We start from the raw sequence: 18833 nt of genomic DNA, 5'->3' as shown, positions 1-18833 counted from the left end.
ATTTGATCAGGTTCTAAATGTCTAGTTGACCAATCAGATTGCTTGGTCGGAACTACCTGCTGTATGATAGACATGGAGGAATAAGTGACGTACGTGCAGTACAGTGACTTACCCAGCATTGTTTATGACGATATCTGGAAAAGAACATATTTCATCAGATTCAGTTCTCTTAAAATGCAACAACAGCTTCACTACACTACTAACTTAAAATGATTCAGGATGAGTATTACAACGACGCGATCAAAACACTGAAATTTACATATGGAGTACTCACCTATTCTTCCAAAAGCATCTAAAGCTGTCTGAATCAGTTTCTCACCATCTTCTACAGAATCTGTGCATGCAAAGAGAGAGTTTACCAGCTAGTTATTCTGTTAACCAATGCTGAATCATAAGGGTTCAAACATTTCTGACTTGTTATATGTGTAGTTACACATTTGATCCTTAGCTGTGTTTACATTGACCATCCTCGGGTTGATACATCAATTCAAAGTCGCACAAATATGAAAGCGCAGTTCACTTCAAAGGTGAATATTCATAATGGTTCACAGAATCAGTTCATCTGGACAACATTTATTGAGAGAAGCATTTCATCACTCATCTAAGTGACCTCTTCAGTCTCAACTGACTGCAGGTATCCCCACCCTTATAAACAATACAGTGGCATAACGACTGAAAACAACGATCAGTGTCATATGCAAATAGGCGTGACCATTAACTAGAGTTACAATGGCCATGTGTACGATTAGCAGAGGATTGGGGAATGGTTGCAAAAACAGCACTGTTGAGATGGCAACAGATGTACTCTTACCCCACCCCCACCTCCCTTGGTTCAGGGATGGTCATTCCCTCTTTACATACTAGATGGCCTCATTGACTCCCTGTTCAACTGATTCAACTTTCTGTGATTTCCTTACGTGGATTATATGAGCATGCATAAAGACATTCATAATGATTATTTATACTGGTGGAATACCAGCGTTACATGTGCTCGGTACATTAACTGGTGACGTGACGTGCTTTTGCATATCATCATCTTGTTACAACATGCAATCATCTGTTTGGTATTAGACAGCAGTGTTTGGTCTGAACTGGATGGTTAATTTTTTTTGTGCTCTCTGTATGCCAACATTGTAGCTATTAAGTAATGCCCAGCAATATAAAAATGACAATATTTGCCTTGGATACACGGAAAGTTGATTCAGTTCATCTGGACACGACGTTTATTGACCAGTGTCCAGTTGAACCCATTCAACTTTCTGTGATTTTCTTACCTGGATTATTGAGCATGCATAAAGATGCCTTGGATACAATTGCAAAAAAAAAAACTAAAAAAAGATAACCTTTTTGTCCTGGGCATGTTCTTTGATACAATTTGTGTCACTCATATGGCTGAGAGGGAAACATCATTGAATAAAACATTTATTTATGCTGACAGGAGCTTCATAACAGGGTCAGTAGACTGGCAGAAATGGAGTCTATTCTACCGTTATACTGTGCTGCTGTATGAGCTAGAAACTGTCAGTATCACTATGTGATGAGCAGAGTGGACAGGGAAAAGATAGAAACAGGAGTGGGAGAATAATGAGAGAAGAGAAGAGAAGAGAAGAGAAGAGAAGAGAAGAGAAGAGAAGAGAAGAGAAGAGAAGAGAAGAGAAGAGAAGAGAAGAGAAGAGAAGAGAAGAGAAGAGAAGAGAAGAGAAGAGAAGAGAAGAGAAGAGAAGAGAAGAGAAGAGAAGGAAATTGTCTAGTCCAACTACTCACCATAGCTGGCCACAGCCTTGCCTCCCTTGGCTCTTATCTCCTCCACCACCTTATCAGCAGCTGCAGAACTCTTCCCACCCCCTTTAATGTCTCCCCCAAGGTCATTTACTGTATTGTGCATAGGAGGCAAGAGATTAGCAATATCAAGGTCAGTTGTGCAATTCTCTGCTTGTGGTGAGGGTTAAGAAAGCGGCAGTAAAGCTGATGTCTAGTTAGAGTTCAAGGTTAAGTTCACCTGAGACAATAGGTAAAGCTATTGATTTGGGAAGGATAATACATTTATCCCCCGCATCGAGTTTGTTTAAATTCACACAATAATACAATTAAGTCTTTTTCTAGATGATGCAATAGTCTGAGTAAACTGTTAACATTTGTAAAGGGGAGGTAAAAACACATTTCCTTTCATATTCTGGTTTGCATGCAGCCGAGTCCCAGTAATGATGATGAATGATAGCGTGCCCTTAACACGTCCCTCGAGTTTTCTTTTTGTTCTTAAAAGGTCAGGGATTCAGTTGCAGCCATATGAATTTTTATATTTAGCATGAGGACAGTTTCAAGGCTTGCCCAAATATGTTGGGAATCTTTATGTTTCACACAATATTTCTACTTAAAGAATAACTTAAAACACCATATGGGTGCCAACCGCCTGGCTGCAGGTCACTCATCAGATGGTGGAAAAGTATCACAAACTGATCAGGACCAATAATATAATTAATGTGTTTGCATGTCGAAACAGCCTTTACATAACCTGACTTGTATCAGAATACCCCATGTTTTAATAAAAAATATACTAAGACCATACATTATACAATATATATACATTATAGAAAGGTGGTCATTTTCCCTCAAAGTCCAAAAAGAAAAAAAGTTATCGGGTCTAGACCAAGTGGACTGAGCATATTAAACCTATAAGGTCAGATTTTAGCTGATTTGCTAGAATAAAGGAGTGAGAATGTAATGGAACTTGTATCATTTTATTACATCTCACAGCTTGCTCTTTATTCTTTCTTTTCCCCCTTTAACCCCTTCTAATATCTAAGGTGAACGCTTTCCATGTTCAAATGTAAATAATCAAACTTAATGTTATAAAAGAAAACCTGTGGAAGAGCCAGGCAGTGAAATGATTATCAAACATACTGCAAAACGTTTTGTTTTGAATGTACATGATACTATCTGAGCTCCTTGCGTTGATGTGAAATTAATTCTTTTCCATATATATATATACACATATATATATATACTAAGACCATAAATACTAAGGCCATATTTGGACTTTAAGTAAAGAATAAAAAATATAAATACTTTGTTAACATGGAATTTTTTTTCGTAATTCTGAATATCATCTTGATAAGGTTTGTCAATGACCGTTTGTACTCAGACAAAAGAAAAACTGTGTAATGGCCAACGCCATGCTCATTTTCTTTATCTGGTCATTTAGTGAGAGTGACATATTCATTAACACTGAGAAGTCTCTATCCATGTGCCATCCAGCACAAACTCTTCTGTCTTTAGAGCAGGGGGTGCCTTGAACTCCATGCAAAAACTTTGCAGTTTGACATTTGCATATAAAGACTTTTTCAAAGTCATTATTAGCCCCCCTCTTATTTCAGCAAACATTCATTTCAACATGCAGCATTTATCCGAATATGATTTCAATTTCCAAAGCCGGTTCACCAGTTTATTTGTCTCCTTCCATCAAAAGGCATCACCTCTCTGCACATGTTATTAAACTAGTGCTGTTTGGTAGGTTAGATTTCTGGCAAAATAATCAGATCCTATTTGTTTGAAAAAATACATATATGTTATTGTTTTACAAGGTGAGCAAAACAGAAAGGTAACTGCCAGAATCGGCATGCGGTGAATGATGATATGATGTTTCATGTAATTCTAAGAGAAAAAGCAAGAACCAATGTTTCAGAGGCACTTACGCATTTCACTGTTAGTGTGACGTGACATCCAGCTCGACATGTTTTATTTAATGGGAAATCGTCACTCTTTTCTTTTATCTCAAACATTGCAGATGACAACAAAACCGGATTATACTACTATTGCCTACATGTCTCCCAGTAGAGAAGAACTTCAAAAAGTTGAGACGGCAATACTTACCCACAACTGAGGCTCCTCTCTCAGAAAAAGCCAGTGCATATTCTTTGCCAAGACCTGTGAAATGAAATTCCAGAAACAGGTTACTTATGACTTGACTTTTGGGGGCAACCTAAACTGTGTAACTGACCCTAGGTTGGACAGCTCAAACTGCACACCAAAATACCGTTCACCATGGTGAGAGCTTTGTCGGCATATACAGTTGGCATACAGTGGACGCTGGGTGTGTAGATCTTGAGTGTTTTCATAATTTTGACAAAGGGTTTTTTGACACGTCAATCAAGCTTATTTTAGAATAGTTTTTTTTTTTAATTCGACAAAACCCCTCTTCCTTCAGTTAAAAACACAGAGCACTCGGCCATAGTAGTGTATGAGCACAATCCCCTGATCCTCAACCTCTCATTGGCATGTCTTCAAAGTTCCCATCATCCGTGGAGGTTTACTCCCCTGTACTAGTGGATAAAGACACTTGCAAAATTGCGACAATGGTGCTTGATCCCATTTCTCCAAACTAACAGAACAGATGACGTATCCCCATTTTGCTTTGGGAGACACTGAAGTTGTTATTATGGGGAAAACTACAGCATTTTCCCCATTGCAGAAGAAATGAGGAGAGAAAAATGGGATCAGCTCATTTTCAATTTCAATCAATTGCAGAACTAGATTTAAAACTTTCAGCATCACCATCCCTTGAGCTATACAAACACAGACTTAGTCTTCAGAAGGAATATGACCTACTCTCAACAGGCAAATCTGAAAACTTACTGTTGCACATGCATGGGTTTCTCTAAGGACATGAAGAGAAAGGCTGGGTGGTTATTGGTACACCAACTTAAGAACAAGTCTGCATCACAGCACGTTTCACTAATTAAAAACACTGATAATTGCCTGACAATAATACCAGATAAACTCAAGGAAACATTCCAACTTTTCTACTCTGATTTATACCATTCAGAATCCCAAAGTGACAAAAAAGATAGGAGGTAATACTTAGATTACCTTGAATTCCTGCCATTAGCGGTGCTTGGAAGAATGAGACAATCCAGCCAGTACAGACAGGTGAAATGTCAGATTCAAAAGACATGCAGAGGCAAAGCCGTTGGACCAGACGGCTTCCCCATCAAGTTTTACAAGAAATTTTCAAATGAGTTGGCACCCCTCTACATGAATATGTTCAATGACTCTCTGGATCAGACAACGTTTCCACAAACCCTGGCAGAGGCATCTATCACACTGCTACTAATGTCAGGGGAGGATACAGATGAGTGCGAGTCATATATTGTGTGGTCTTTCTCCCGAATGATGATTATAAGATGCTGGCAAAAACGTTGGCCTTACATCTGTGGAGAAACATACCTTACATTGCCTCACCTTACCAGACGGGCTTTATCAGGAATGTTAACTATTCTCCTGCATCCCAGAAGTGGGGATTTCTCTGGATACAGAATAAGCATTCAACAGAGTAGAATTGGCATACCTATTCAAGGTTTTGGTCCCATGTTTGTGGCATGGGTAAAAATCCTCTATTCCTCACCTACGGCCTCAGTCATCACTAATGTAATAAGCTCGCAGTATTTCAACCTGTCAAGAGGCACTCGTGGGGGCGCTTTTTGAGCCCTCTGTTGTTTGCTTTGGCCATTGAGCCTTTATCTATCACTTTGAGATCTTCACTTCTCATACAGGGCATACATAGACGGGACTCTAAACATAGACCGTCTATGCACACTGATGACCTACTATATCTGACCCAGCAACTAGAATTAAAATCCTTCTTAGATTTGGCATTATTTTGGGCTATAGGTTGACAGTTTTTAATTTTTCATTCCTTGCTGACAGGGTGGCACGGTGGCACAGTGGTTAGCGCAGTCGCCTCACAGCAAGAAGGTCCTTGGTTCGAGCCCCGGGGTAGCCCAACCTTGGGGGTCGTCCTCTGTTTGGAGTTTGCATGTTTTCCCCGTGTCTGTGTGGATTTCCTCCGGGTGCTCCGATTTCCCCCCCACAGTCCAAAGACATGTAGGTCAGGTGACTCAGCTGTACTAAATTGTCCCTAGGTGTGAATGTGCGTGTGCGCGCGCGTGTGTGTGTGTGTGTGTGTGTGTGTGTGTGTGTGTTGGCCCTGTGATGGACTGGCGGCCTGTCAAGGGTGTCTCCCTGCCTGCCACCCAGTGACTGCTGGGATAGGCTCCAGCATGCTTGTGACCCTGAGTAAAGATGAGCGGTTTGGATAATGGATGAATGGATGGATTCCTTGTTGACAAATTCAAGATGGATTTTCTAAAGAATGGAATTACTTAGTCCACTGTGAAAAATATTAACTTCCTCAAAATAACGTCCTCTCGTGGTTATTGTACAGATTGCAATGCCTGTCAGTATTCTAACCCAAATACTTCTCTAACACTTTTGACATGCATATTAGTTATGGGGAGATAAAATCCCAAAAATTCATAAAATATTTTTACAGCAACATAGGTCTAAGGGTGGACTGACTATCCCTAAATTCAGACACTTCTGTTGGGCTGCAAATATCCAATAAAATAATTTACTGGATTCAGAATTACCAAACAACCTTAACAAGTCTTAACGAAGCTAGCTCCTGCATCTCGTCTTCCCTTTTAGCTCTAGTTATGTCCAAAACTGATGCAATCTACAACGTATTATTACTTGTCCAATCCTATTGCGGTAGCTAGTGTAAAGATAAAGTTCCATATGCAACACCCCCCCCCCAGCCAGAATGGATTCCTCTCTGGCAGAAGAAAGGATTCTCTAATATTCATAATCTGTACACTGAAGGCATTCTTTTAAGCTTTACTGACATCTCAAAAAATACAATCTTCTCCACTCTTATATGTTTCACTACCTTCAGGTTCATCTTATTAGTTCCCACAACCATGAATTCCCCAACCTACTGCAAAGGTCAGGATCTGATGCTATTCTTGAAACAGCAGTAGATATCTACCAGATTACTGGATCACTGAGAGACTCCTCTCACAAAAATAAAAGCAGATTGTGAAGAGGAAATCAGGAAAAGTATATCAGATGAAGTTTGTAAACATGGCCTTTATAGCATTAGTAATAAAAGCTCATCTTGTGTCCAACGTATTGATGGTCTTGCGTCACATGCATTACTCCAAAGCTAGACTTCCAAAGATATACAGTGGTGCCTGAAAGTTTGTGAACCCTTTAGAATTTTCTATATTTCTGCATAAATGACCTAAAACATAATCAGATTTTCACACAAGTCCTAAAAGTAGATAAAGTGAACCCAATTAAACAAACGAGACAAAAAATATTATATTTGGTCATTTATTTATTGAGGAAAATTATCTAATATTACATATCTGTGAGTGGCACAAGTATGTGAACCTCTAGGATTAGCAGTTAATTTGAAGGTGAAATTAGAGTCAGGTGTTTTCAATCAGTGGGATGACAATCAGGTGTGAGTGGGCGCCCTATTTTATTTAAAGTAAAGGGGTCTATCAAAGTCTGATCTTCACAACACATGTTTGTGGAAGTGTATCATGGCAAGAACAAAGGAGATTTCTGAGGACCTCAGAAAAAGCGTTGTTGATGCTCATCAGGCTGGAAAAGGTTACAAAACCATCTCTCAAGAGTCAGACAGACTGTGTACAAATGGAGGAAATTCAAGACCATTGTTACCCTCCCCAGGAGTGGTCGACCATCAAAGATCACTCCAAGAGCAAAGCGTGTAATAGCCGGCCAGGTCACAAAGGAACCCAGGGTAACTTCTAAGCAACTAAAGGCCTCTCTCACATTGGCTAATGGTAATGTTCATGAGTCCACCATCGGGAGAACATTTAACAACAATGGTGTGCATGGCAGGGTTGCTAGCAGAAAGCCACTGCTCTCCAAAAAGAACATTGCTGCCCATCTACAGTTTGCTAAAGATCACGTGGACAAGCCAGAAAGCTGTTGGGGGGGGGGGGGTTGTGGACGGATGAGACCAAAATAGAACGTTTTGGTTTAAATGACGAGCGTTATGTTTGGAGAAAGGAAAACTGCATTCCAGCATAAGAACCTTATCCTATCTGTGAAACATGGTGGTGGTAGTATCATGGTTTGGGCCTGTTTTGCTGCATCTGGGCTAGCGTGGCTTGGAACAATGGATTCTGAATTATACCAGCGAATTCTTAAGGAAAATGTCAGGATATCTGTCCATGAACTGAATCTCAAGAGAACGTGGGTCATACAGCAAGACAACGACCCTAAGCACACAAGTCATTCTACCGAAGAATGGTAAAAGAAGAATAAAGTTAATGTTTTGGAATGGCCAAGTCAAAGTCCTGACCTTAATCCAATCGAAATGTTGTGGAAGGACCTGAAGCAAGTAGTTCATGTGAGGAAACCCAACATCCCCGAGTTTATGCTGTTCAGTACGGAGGAATGGGCTAAAATTCCTCCAAGCCGATGTGCAGGGCTGATCAACAGTTACCAGAAACGTTTAGTTGCAATTTTTGCTGCATAAGGGGAGGTCACACCAGATACTGAAAGCAAAGGTCCACATACTTTTGCCACTCACAGATATGTAATATTGGATAATTTTCCTCAATAAATAAATGACCAAGTATAATATTTTTGTCTCATTTGTTTAATTGGGTTCTCTTTTATACTTTTAGGACTTATGTGAAAATCTGATGACGTTTTAGGTCATATTTATGCAGAAATATAGAAAATTCTAAAAAGTGAACAAATGTTCAAGCACAAATGTTCAAGCACCACGGTACCCTAAGGTAGAAGACACTTGCAACAGATGTCACACATGATCAGCAGTGTTGACCGGTTTTTTCTGAGCCTGCCCTCGCTTACAGTCCTATTAGGAAACAATCTCTACCAGAGGCACCAGGTATAATCTTGCAATCAAGTGTATGGGTGGACATCTTTGGTGTTCCAAATGATGGCAGCCAGCATTAATTAAAGAAGCATCAAGGTTATTAGAATTTTTGCATCTTCACTAACTCAAACAAAAACTCTATAACTCAAATCCACGTGGAGCTCTAGAATTCATTATTTTTGACCGTTTTAAAACCCTCTCCAGTCCAGAGCCTCCTGATAAATAACGCAACTCCCTCCATTTTTCTTTGCCCTGTCCCTACTTCTCCTTTAACTCAACCGTGTTGCTGTAGTCAAATGTAAAGTAACTAAACAACCGTGGTAGTATATGGGTTAGGGCTTTGTGTATGGGGGATAATGCTGTTAGGATATCAGGAAAGCTCTGTAATATATTCTTGGGAAATCATTTTGAACTATGTGTATTCAGTGCAACTTAAGAGTCTTAAATAAATAAACCGACGATGGAAAACTTGACAGTTTGCAAGTGCGTTTTGTGAGTGGTGTTTGACTAGTGTCAAAGAGCTGCTGCGGTAATAACAGATAACCAGGAGGCACTGCTGTTTTGGTGAGTGCCCTTTGACATACTTAACCCAGTTTGCACTTTTGTACAGTACATTGTCGAGTGTTGTTGGAGGGCTATCTGGCTATAGTGCAATCCACAGCTGGTAGCACTGCAGTATATCATCGATTGATGAGGAATTTCCACGTCATCATTAGGACGCCAAGGCAACTGGGGAAAAAGTTAAAGCCACTGCCTTTAATTGGCTCGCTTTGCAGCCTACCTTGCGAGTAACATCGCCGGGATAACGGATACAAATTGACTGACGGCATCAAAGCCTTGTGACTGACACCCACGGCCGATCTTAACACGTCTGCACAGCGATTAACGGGACCTTTCCAAACAGCCAAAACACGTTGCTAGATTAGCTGACCTACCTCGGGTTTAACTTTGAACTTTGCACTACTACTAATCGCATCAAAGTAAATGAACGCATGATTTTACCTCCTCCGGCTCCTGTGACGAGAACCACTTTTCCCTCGAAGGACAGGGGCGCGGACATGATGGTGAGATGCAGATCTGACGCTAATTCTCGGTTTAACGGGACAGCGCGACAACACTTTCACAATTTACAGGCACAAACATAGACGTCAGGTCGGTCACTTCCGCAAATGCCAGGGCGCAGACTCGGTGGAAGCCAATCAGAAACCAGGATTCCTGGGTTGGAACGTGACGTTCTTCCCCCTCGTCGGACCTTTGTAGAACTTCGTTTATTTGTTGCTTTTTGTTTATAGTAAGTTGAAAATTGGTTGATTTCGGATCATTTGATCGCTTGTCTGATTATTTCATTGATGGGTCATTTGTGTTTGCTGATGGTGTATTCATGTGTTATATACCTAGGCAAAAAGATGTTTAAATTTTTTTCCGTTTTTTACTTATGTGTCTCCGCTTTTCCTATATACTGTAACGTGCATGGGTAAAGAGACACGCTGGCCGCTGGCTGGCGGATCTGATCCTTTAGTCAAGCGGTTAGCGATGTCTCCTGCGGTGCGGGCGACACGGGTTCGCTTCCCGGCCGCGGCACTTCCTGTGGTTGCGTTGTTCCCCGAATTCGCTACAATACGTTTGGGTTGTGTGGAATGAAAATAATATAATTGATGAAGACAATGGTCGATAATCAACCGTTTCTAGTCTTGGAAAATGCAATGTTTACATGCATCATGTTGAGTGTGTTAATTGAAAAGCGTCAAACAGTTTTCCAATATCGGCCCAAAGCTTCCAAATCGCGACTCTGGTAGGTAGGTGTTGTTTGACTGACTTGTGCTGAGCCAACCAACATAGCCTATATGTCTTTGTGCCTTGCAGCATTTTGAACATCAGCAGCTGCAGTAAAAAAAAAAAATCAATGAAATGGAGTGGGCAACTCACCATGCCTACATTATTTTTATTGGGAATATTATTCATTTTATTGCATCGATTTCTCATAACCACAAAAGACCGATTTTCCGGATAGCTCGTAGAACCGCGGTTCTGTGAGAATTCTGGTCATTTCACGTACACCCATAACACATAAACTTTGAAAAAAAGAATGGGTTGTGTTCTCTTATGGGAAGGATAGTGTCAGAACTATAACTAACACGAAAATGTGCTGCTCACTTTATTCATTACTCTCTGTGGCAGCTACAGCTCAAAGACTTGTTTAAACCCCAAAGATTTATCTCAGTTAAACTAGAGCAGGGATGGGCAACATGATCCAGAAAGGTGTGGGTGCAGGTGTTTGTTCCAACCGAGCAGTTACACGCCTGAGTCTACAAATCAAGGTCCTTAGCAAAGACTTGGTTGACTAATATGTGTAACTGCTTCGTTGGAACAAGACTGTTGGTTGACTAATAGAATCAGGTGTGTAACTGCTTCGTTGCACAAAGACCTGCACCCTCACCGGCCCTTTCTGGATCATGTTGCCCATCCCTGAACTAGAGCCTCTCATTTTATCTAAAGAGGTACTATACCATTAAACATGTTTGGGTTTTTTTTAGCTGTAAACTGAATGATATGGCTATACGGAGATTAAACACATCAATGCTGGTGTAACCGGTTATTTTCTTGCCCGGTGCGGGATTCGATACCGGGTGTACTGCACCACAAGGCGACATCACTAATCGCTCAACTAAAGGGTCAGACCCGTTAGTTAGGGACTAACGTGTCTTATTGGTAGTTTACAGTCGTCACCCTCCCCGGAAGCGCGCCCTCGCGCTTTGTCATTCCGCGCTCCGAAGAGACTTCTGAGGATCTGCACACTTCCGGACCCCACCGCTGCAACCGGTTATTTTCTTGCCCGGTGCGGGATTCGATACGGGGTGTACTGCACCACAAGGCGACATCACTAACCGCTCGACTAAAGGGTCAGACCCGTAAACTAGGGGCTAACGTGTCTTATTAGTAGTTTACACTGGTTTCAATAGTGTAACGTGCATGGATAAGTAGACACGTTGGCCGCTGGTTGATCAGTCTGACCCTTTACTGGAGCGGTTAGCTACGTCTCTTGCGGTGCAGGCGATACGTGTTCGCGTTTCAGCCGCGGCAGCTACCGTGGTTGCCCCCCGAATTCGCTACAATATTGACATTTATCAAAATCGGCATTTCATAGGTTGAAAATGGCTCAGCATGCCATCTACTGTTATAAATCAGTCCTGAACCTTGCAAGGCCAATGCTGACGTAGAGTCGACCTGTTGGGACGTATTACGTCATTTAAAAAAAAGAAAATAATTTGAACCTAATCAGAAGTGGGCGACCCACCCCCCCATTCCGCCCCGCCCTGAAACCGCGCTCATTTTCAGATATAAGCTGGTCGAGACTCGTCGTTCACAGCAGTTTGCGCTATTTTTTGCTAGCCTCGCTAACCATGTGCATTTTCTACCAACCTTTTGAATTCCTCTCAATTTACAGTTATAGTTATTTTGTTTCATCGTGTTCACTTTTGGCGTAATCGTTCAGACTTGGTGGTACGGTGGCACAGTAGTTAACGCGGTCGCCTCACAACAAGAAGGTCCTGGGTTCGAGCCCCGGAGTTGTCCAACTTTTGGGGGGGGTGTCGTCCTCGGTGTGGAGTTTGCATGTTCTCCCCGTGTCTGGGTGGGTTTCCTCCGGGGTGCTCCGGTTTCCTCCCACAGTCCAAAGACATGTAGGTCAGGTGAATTGGCCATACTACTGTAAACTACTAATAAGACACGTTAGTCCCTAGCTAACGGGTCTGACCCTTTAGCCGGCCCTGTGATGGACTGGCGGCCTGTCCATGGTGTCTCCCCGCCTGCCACCCAATGACTTCCGGGATAGGCTCCCGCGACCTTGATTAGGATAAGTGGCTTGAATAATGGATGGATGGGTTCAGACCTGTGCTTTTGACGGCTGTAGAAGCACCCAGACTGCACATACTTATTATAATTTACAGCGATCCCTGCCCACAATATTTGCGCATAATACTTTTCATCCCATGTTAACGTTGTCATAATTTTACCCTCCAATTAACGTTATTCAAGCATACGTTGGTGGTGTTAGCTATTGTAGCGTGCATGGATAAGTAGACACGTTGGTCCTTGACTAACGGGTCGGACCCTTTAGTCGACTGGTTAACGTTGTCGCTTGCGGTTTGGGAGTCACGGGTTCGCGTCTCGGCTGTGGTGGTCCCGGAATTTGATATATTGGTGTCAGAAGTGGGATGATGAGACCGCGAGGTCGTCGGAAGGCGCGTGCGCCCAGAGACGTGAGGGAGCTGACATGCTGAAGCAAACGGGTCAGACCCTTTAGTCGACTGGTTAACGTCGTCGCTTGCGGAGCCGGAGATACGGGTTCGCGTCCCGGCTGTGGCGACGGTCTATATACTGTCATTATAATGTTACTACATGCAAAAATGCCGTTACTGTGCCCATTACATAAACGGTCAAACAACATACTGTCGTTTCCAGACCTGCGTTTTTAGAGGGGTTGCATGTCAGACCGCCTGTGAGCGCGACCCCGAAGTGGAAGAAACCGCGTGTCAGACCCTCTGTGTCTGTGGCTCAGGTGCCTTGTGATTCGGCGTCGCTCTCTCTGATCAACCCCTGCCTCACACATCCACGCCCCCCCTCCTCCTCAGCTCCTCCCCGGCCCCCAATCTCAGCCACTTGCCCACTTTTTGGCATTTTTCAAAATTATGCAGTGGGCGGAGTTGAGCTCAGACCTGGGGGGGGGGGTTACATCTTCCTTTTGCCTCCCTCCGTTTGTGATCCAAGCCTTCCAACACCAGAGCCTCCATCCTTTCTTTCGTATAATAACATAATCTTTGAGGTGGTAAGGCCGAAAGCATCCGGTCCGCTCCAGGCAGGAGCGTCGAGCCAAAGACAGGCTCCGGTTCTCTCGATTCACAATTTAGGTTCGGTTTGGGACACCGTTTCAGTTTTGACCTATCTGCCTAGGCGTGTGTGACGTGTAATGACAACGATAGAAGGCGGAGAGAGAGCGAGAGAGAGCGAGAGAGAGAGAGCGAGCGAGCGAGCACTCCCCGCACCGGTGAAGCAGACACTCCACGGAGGCTGCGATGGAGACGGGATGAAACTGACTGGTAATTGTCTTAATAAAGCGTCCCGAGCGTGGGCCGGGTCATCCCACAGCTTTTGGTGGCCTGTCATTACAAAGCCGTAGGTGTAAACATTTTTTCTCAACGAATTCTTTTTTTTTTATTATTATTATTTTTGTTATTTATTTATTTTTAGCATTTTTACGATGCCAGGAATTATGGACCGCTACGAACACTGCCAAGAGAGAAACGGCTCGGACGGCGATCCGCGTGGGGATTTTCTGCGTTGTCTCATCGTTTTTTTGGGGGGGGGGGTTGGGCATGATTTTGTATTGAACATTTTGCAAACCTTCACCATGTTGAATGTAGCGCCCTGCCGGCGCGCATCCGCGGCACCGACAGCTGTCGAGCAGCATCGCTTCTCCAAAAGCACGTTACACGTTTTTCAGACAGCGGTGTTGTGATACGGTCTAGTGCGCAGGCGTAGTGGTCGCTAAAAAGGGCTGTCAGGCGCTCCGCTAACATTCTAGTGTGTGATGTAGGCTTGCTACGGGAGGAAAAGTGAGGACGGCGCATCACCCCCCCCCCCAAAAAAATGCACCGGCAGAGTGGCAGCGGGGCAACCGAAGGATTCGATTAAGATCCTGGATGAAATAAGATTGTGCCCTAAACCGAAGCATGTCAGGGATACCAAATGCAGAAGCCGAAGGAGTAGTCTCCAAAGTAAAAGTGAAAAAGGAGATCAAGACAATCGTGGAGAATTTGGAAACCATTCTCGGAGACCTTAAGGATGTAGCCAAGGAACTCAAGGAGGTAAGGAGCCGGGGGAGCGCGGTGGGCTGCGGAGCCCTTCGGGGAGCAGGGTAATGACGTGTCGGCGGATCCGCTTTCCCGTCTTCGGGGAGATGAGAGGGTGACGTCCACCCCGCTGGGGCCTGGACGAGGCTATAACAGAGCACACACGCGTGTGCACACACGCACGCACACACAATGACAAGCCCCCCCCCCCCCGCCGCTAACGCATGTGATCGTTCTCTTCAACATGAGAGCCGTTTGGGACAGGTGGTGTAGTGTGAGATGACACGACAACTCCGCCTCGACGCGCGGGCTTTGATTTAAGCGAGGAGAAAATTAATCACGCTAAATAGTTAATGGAGGAGACGGCTCACGCCGGGTGGCGCTTTTGCACGCCGTTTCGTCATCTGAACGCTGACTGCTGTTTACTCACATTATTGTCCCCTGCCAAAATATGTAGCGGCGCGCGCGCGTGTGTTCCTCGCTCTCCCACCCTCTCTCACTTTCTGTCTGTAACACTGAATCTCTTCTCGTCTGCCTCCCCCCTCCCCTCCCCTCCTCTCTCGTCGTTTATCTCTCTCATCTCTGCCTCTATATCTCCGCCACACTTCATCTTTTATTGTCCCACCCCCCCCCCCCTCTCTCTCTCTCTCTCTCTCTCTCTCTCTCTCTCTCTCTCTCTCGTGGTCGGGCCTTCTTTCCAGCTTTTCCCACTCTCCCAGTCTCTGCAGACCCCCCCCCCGGGGTAAAATGTCGAGACCCTCTCGGTGCCATCCTGTCCGGGTACACGTTACCTCTTCGGCTGCGAGCAGTTCCACGTTAAGATTTTGTGTACGTCGATCAACAGGCCGTGCCATGCTGCCACCTTTGTCATTAAGAGTCCTCTGTGGGCTTCAGGGCTACCCTGCTTTTTTCCCTGTTTGCATCCCATAGCAACGCATCCGGCCTGCTGCGCTCGACCTCTCACCCTAACATGACAGGCTGTCAGTCTAATAAAACCTTACTGCGTCCAGCAGCCTACATTATGGATGAGTCTACACAGCCTCTGGTCTCCTTGTGCCTTTCTGCTGCCCTCGCTCTGTGTTTAAGCAAGCTGAATACATTTTCCATGCCTTTTATTTTTTTATTTTTTTTGAGGGGGGGGGTCTTTGATACAGGGACAACGTCTCGAGACGAGCACCGGAGGTAAATGAGAAGAGCGGGGAGGCATTGTTATCTGGCTTTTGTGATTTTTTCTCCCTTTTTTTTTTGGCCTGCAGGAAATTGTGTAGAGGATCAGTTCTGCCAGCGCCGCACACGCACTAAACACATACCTCAAGGGGGTGTTACAATCAAAGCCAGTGTTTGGGGTATAATCCGTTTGAAATGTGGTTATCTGTTCGAACTCCCGGACAGGGATGTGGAGCTGAGCCTGGCTCGGGGAGGGGAGACCCTGCGGCCTTGCCCACCCCGCAGCACCGGGGTACAATAGCACTCACTTCTTTTGCGCCTCCTATCAAATTATCCATTCAAAGTCCACATAGAGATTCGGGCCCACCACCCCACCTCTCTCTCCAACTTCCCCATTTCTATTTCTTCCAACCCCTCTCCGTGCCCTCTCGCAGCTGCGTCGAGCTTTGTGAGATGTGCTAGATGTATTACAACCCCCCCTCCCCCGTGTAAAAAAGCAAACCCCTCTTATTGACGGTTCCTCCCACCAAGTCCCCTATGGGGTTCACGCCAGTTTGATTCTTGCAGCCTCCACAGGGGTTTGGTTTTTTTTGCAGCACCTCAGACAGGAATGTATGGCTTACAGACTGTGTCCTTCAGCGGATGAGCGCGCGGGGCACGCGCCCGCTCGCCAAGAGTGGACAGTGGTGGAAGAGACGCTCAGATACGAGGGCTTTTTAACTGAACCACCCGTCTACAGACCGTGCAGCATCCGATGGGCATCATTCAAAGGCTGGGCTTGAATGCTCATCATGGCTGTTGTTGGATAAGAAAATCAGTAGAACATGACACAGATGTAGGAAATGTATATATATGTATATATATATATATATGCAAACACAGAATAGCACATTACATATATATATATATATATATATATATATATATATATATATATATATATATATATATATATATATATATATATGTAATGTGCTATTCTGTGTTTGCATATTTGAACTATGTTCTGCACTGACATGCCCATGTTTTACCCCTTCCCTCATATTCATCTTTGCATCTTGACAGAAACATTTCAGATAGGCTATCGCTTCCCCTTACTGTTTGAGCGTGTTCGCGCTCTTCCACTGCCGCGCAGCTGTAAATCGCAGATCATTTCGATTTACATATTTCGTTGTTTTCCCTTATTCGTGGCCCAGATAATGTTAGTTATAGTATGTCATAGTGTGTTTCCTCTGTCTCTCCTCCTCCTCCTTTCCCCCTCCAACACCCGCGGCACAGGCTACAGAGATTATTGCACCATTGTCCTCAATATGGTGGATTGTATTTACCTTATCTCATATTGTGCTGCTTGCGGAGTGCATTTGAGAGGCTGTATATATATATACTGCATGATGACAAATCTCACGGCGGACATTTAAATTGCCCACGCACACGCACACACATATTGACATATTGACAAATGCACACATGCACAGATAATCACACGTACTGAAGCACCAATAGCACACACACACACATTGTACACATTAACCCCTCAAGTGTTCACACTATGCATTGGCTGCAGTGTGTGTGTTGTGGTTTCCCTGGATACAAAAAGCAAACAAACTTGAGACACACACACGCACACGCACGCACACACACATAGAGTTCAGATTGTGTGTGTTTCCGCTCCTCATATCATGTGCGGCATACTTGTTGTTCTCCATCACGGCAAGGCTCGGGTGGTGCTTGACATCAGCCCGCCTGACGCACGCGTTGTCTCGCTGCACCGCTCATCTCCGCCTCGCGCCGGCTGCGTCTCCGAGGACCCGGTTCCGCGAGGAATTGTGTTTACTTCCGCTTGGTTCTTCCGCTATCAAACTGGGGTACTTCTGCGCTGCACTACTTCATTTTTACACACACAACACCCCACCCCCGCCCCACCCCCGTCCCCCGCTGCCGCCGCTAGGTGTGCTTTTTTTATCTCTGTATCTCGCGGATGCCTCTCTGTCGCTCGCGGGCTGCAGTTTTTCTTCCCCAAGTCACACAAATATCCGTCTCAGTGAGTCGTTTGGTCTGTTATCGAGTTTTGAGTTGTGATTCTCCTGAAAGTAAAAATAAATAATCGGACCTAGGCGTCAGTGCTGGGCTAAATGTCTAGTTTGGATGGATGCTGGGCTGCGTGCTTACTTTGCTGTGCGTTACTGTTATTTGCGCCGCTTGCGGCGGCGGCGCAGGAGATTGCTGCGGTACATCACCTCAGTCCACAGCCCGGCGCACTCACGGTTGTTCCCATAAATTCTCGGCGGTATCTCCCTTCTGCTGTAGGCCGCGCTGTCGCGGCGACGTTTCAGCCAGCCAGCCTTTATCCCCAGAGTCGACCTTTTGAGCCGATCCCCATTCTGACTTTTTGCATACTTTGTACAAAAGTCACGGCAACACACTTCGCACCTCGTTAATTAAGTGGCAAGGTAGATAAAAGACATCGTCGCCTCTCAGACCGGGTAGCGTAGCGGTCTATTCTGTTGCCCTACAACACGGGGGTCGCCGGTTCGAATCCCCGCGTTACTTCCGGCTTTGTCGGGCGTCCATACAGACACAATTGGCCGTGTCTGCGGGGGGAAGCCGGATGTGGGTATGTGTCCTGGTCGCTGCACTAGCGCCTCCTCTGGTCAGTCGGGGCACCTGTTCGAGGGGGGGGGACTGGGGGGAATAGCGTGATCCTCCCACGCGCTACGTTCCCCTGGCGAAACTCCTCACTGTCGGGTGAAAAGACGCGGCTGGCGACTCCACATGTATCGGAGGAGGCATGTGGTAGTCTGCAGCCCTCCCCGGATGGGCAGATGGGGGTGGAGCAGCGACCGGGACGGCTCTGAAGAGTGGGGTAATTGGCCGGATACAACTGGGGAGAAAAGGGGGGGAAACCCCCCCCCCCAAAAAAGACATTGGCTTTGTAGTTTTTTTTTTAATCAGCTCTTTAAAAAGCTTCTCTCGTCCTCAATCTTAGCTAGCGATACTTTATGAGTGTCCTCTTGCTGTTGTCAGCGACGCCGCCACAAATGACGTTCGCTCGACTCGTCCTCAACGTCACACTGTCCCCCCTTTTCCCGTGCTGATTTATC

The 18833-nt window shown here is 44.9% G+C and overlaps 2 protein-coding genes across 2 annotated transcripts in view; one reads left to right on the top strand and one right to left on the bottom strand.

Moving 5' to 3' along the window:
* Positions 1-9857, bottom strand: part of hsd17b4 (hydroxysteroid (17-beta) dehydrogenase 4) — a 55193-nt gene extending 45336 nt beyond the window's left edge. Inside the window, exons 1-5 of the mRNA XM_056274191.1 lie at positions 9719-9857; positions 3871-3924; positions 1765-1872; positions 275-334; positions 113-134 (exon numbers count right to left, since the gene is read on the bottom strand). Coding sequence (XP_056130166.1) covers positions 113-134; positions 275-334; positions 1765-1872; positions 3871-3924; positions 9719-9776 — 302 coding nt within the window. The 5' untranslated portion in view covers positions 9777-9857. The remainder of the gene's footprint in view (positions 1-112; positions 135-274; positions 335-1764; positions 1873-3870; positions 3925-9718) is intronic.
* Positions 9858-14385: 4528 nt separating this feature from the next.
* The window catches only part of prr16 (proline rich 16), a 5354-nt gene continuing 906 nt past the window's right edge, over positions 14386-18833 (top strand). The window contains exon 1 of the mRNA XM_056295207.1: positions 14386-14580. Coding sequence (XP_056151182.1) covers positions 14446-14580 — 135 coding nt within the window. The 5' untranslated portion in view covers positions 14386-14445. The remainder of the gene's footprint in view (positions 14581-18833) is intronic.

The sequence above is a fragment of the Lampris incognitus genome, chromosome 1 (assembly GCF_029633865.1).
Source record: "Lampris incognitus isolate fLamInc1 chromosome 1, fLamInc1.hap2, whole genome shotgun sequence".
Taxonomy (NCBI): domain Eukaryota; kingdom Metazoa; phylum Chordata; class Actinopteri; order Lampriformes; family Lampridae; genus Lampris; species Lampris incognitus.
This window is presented reverse-complemented; position numbering and strand designations above follow the sequence as displayed.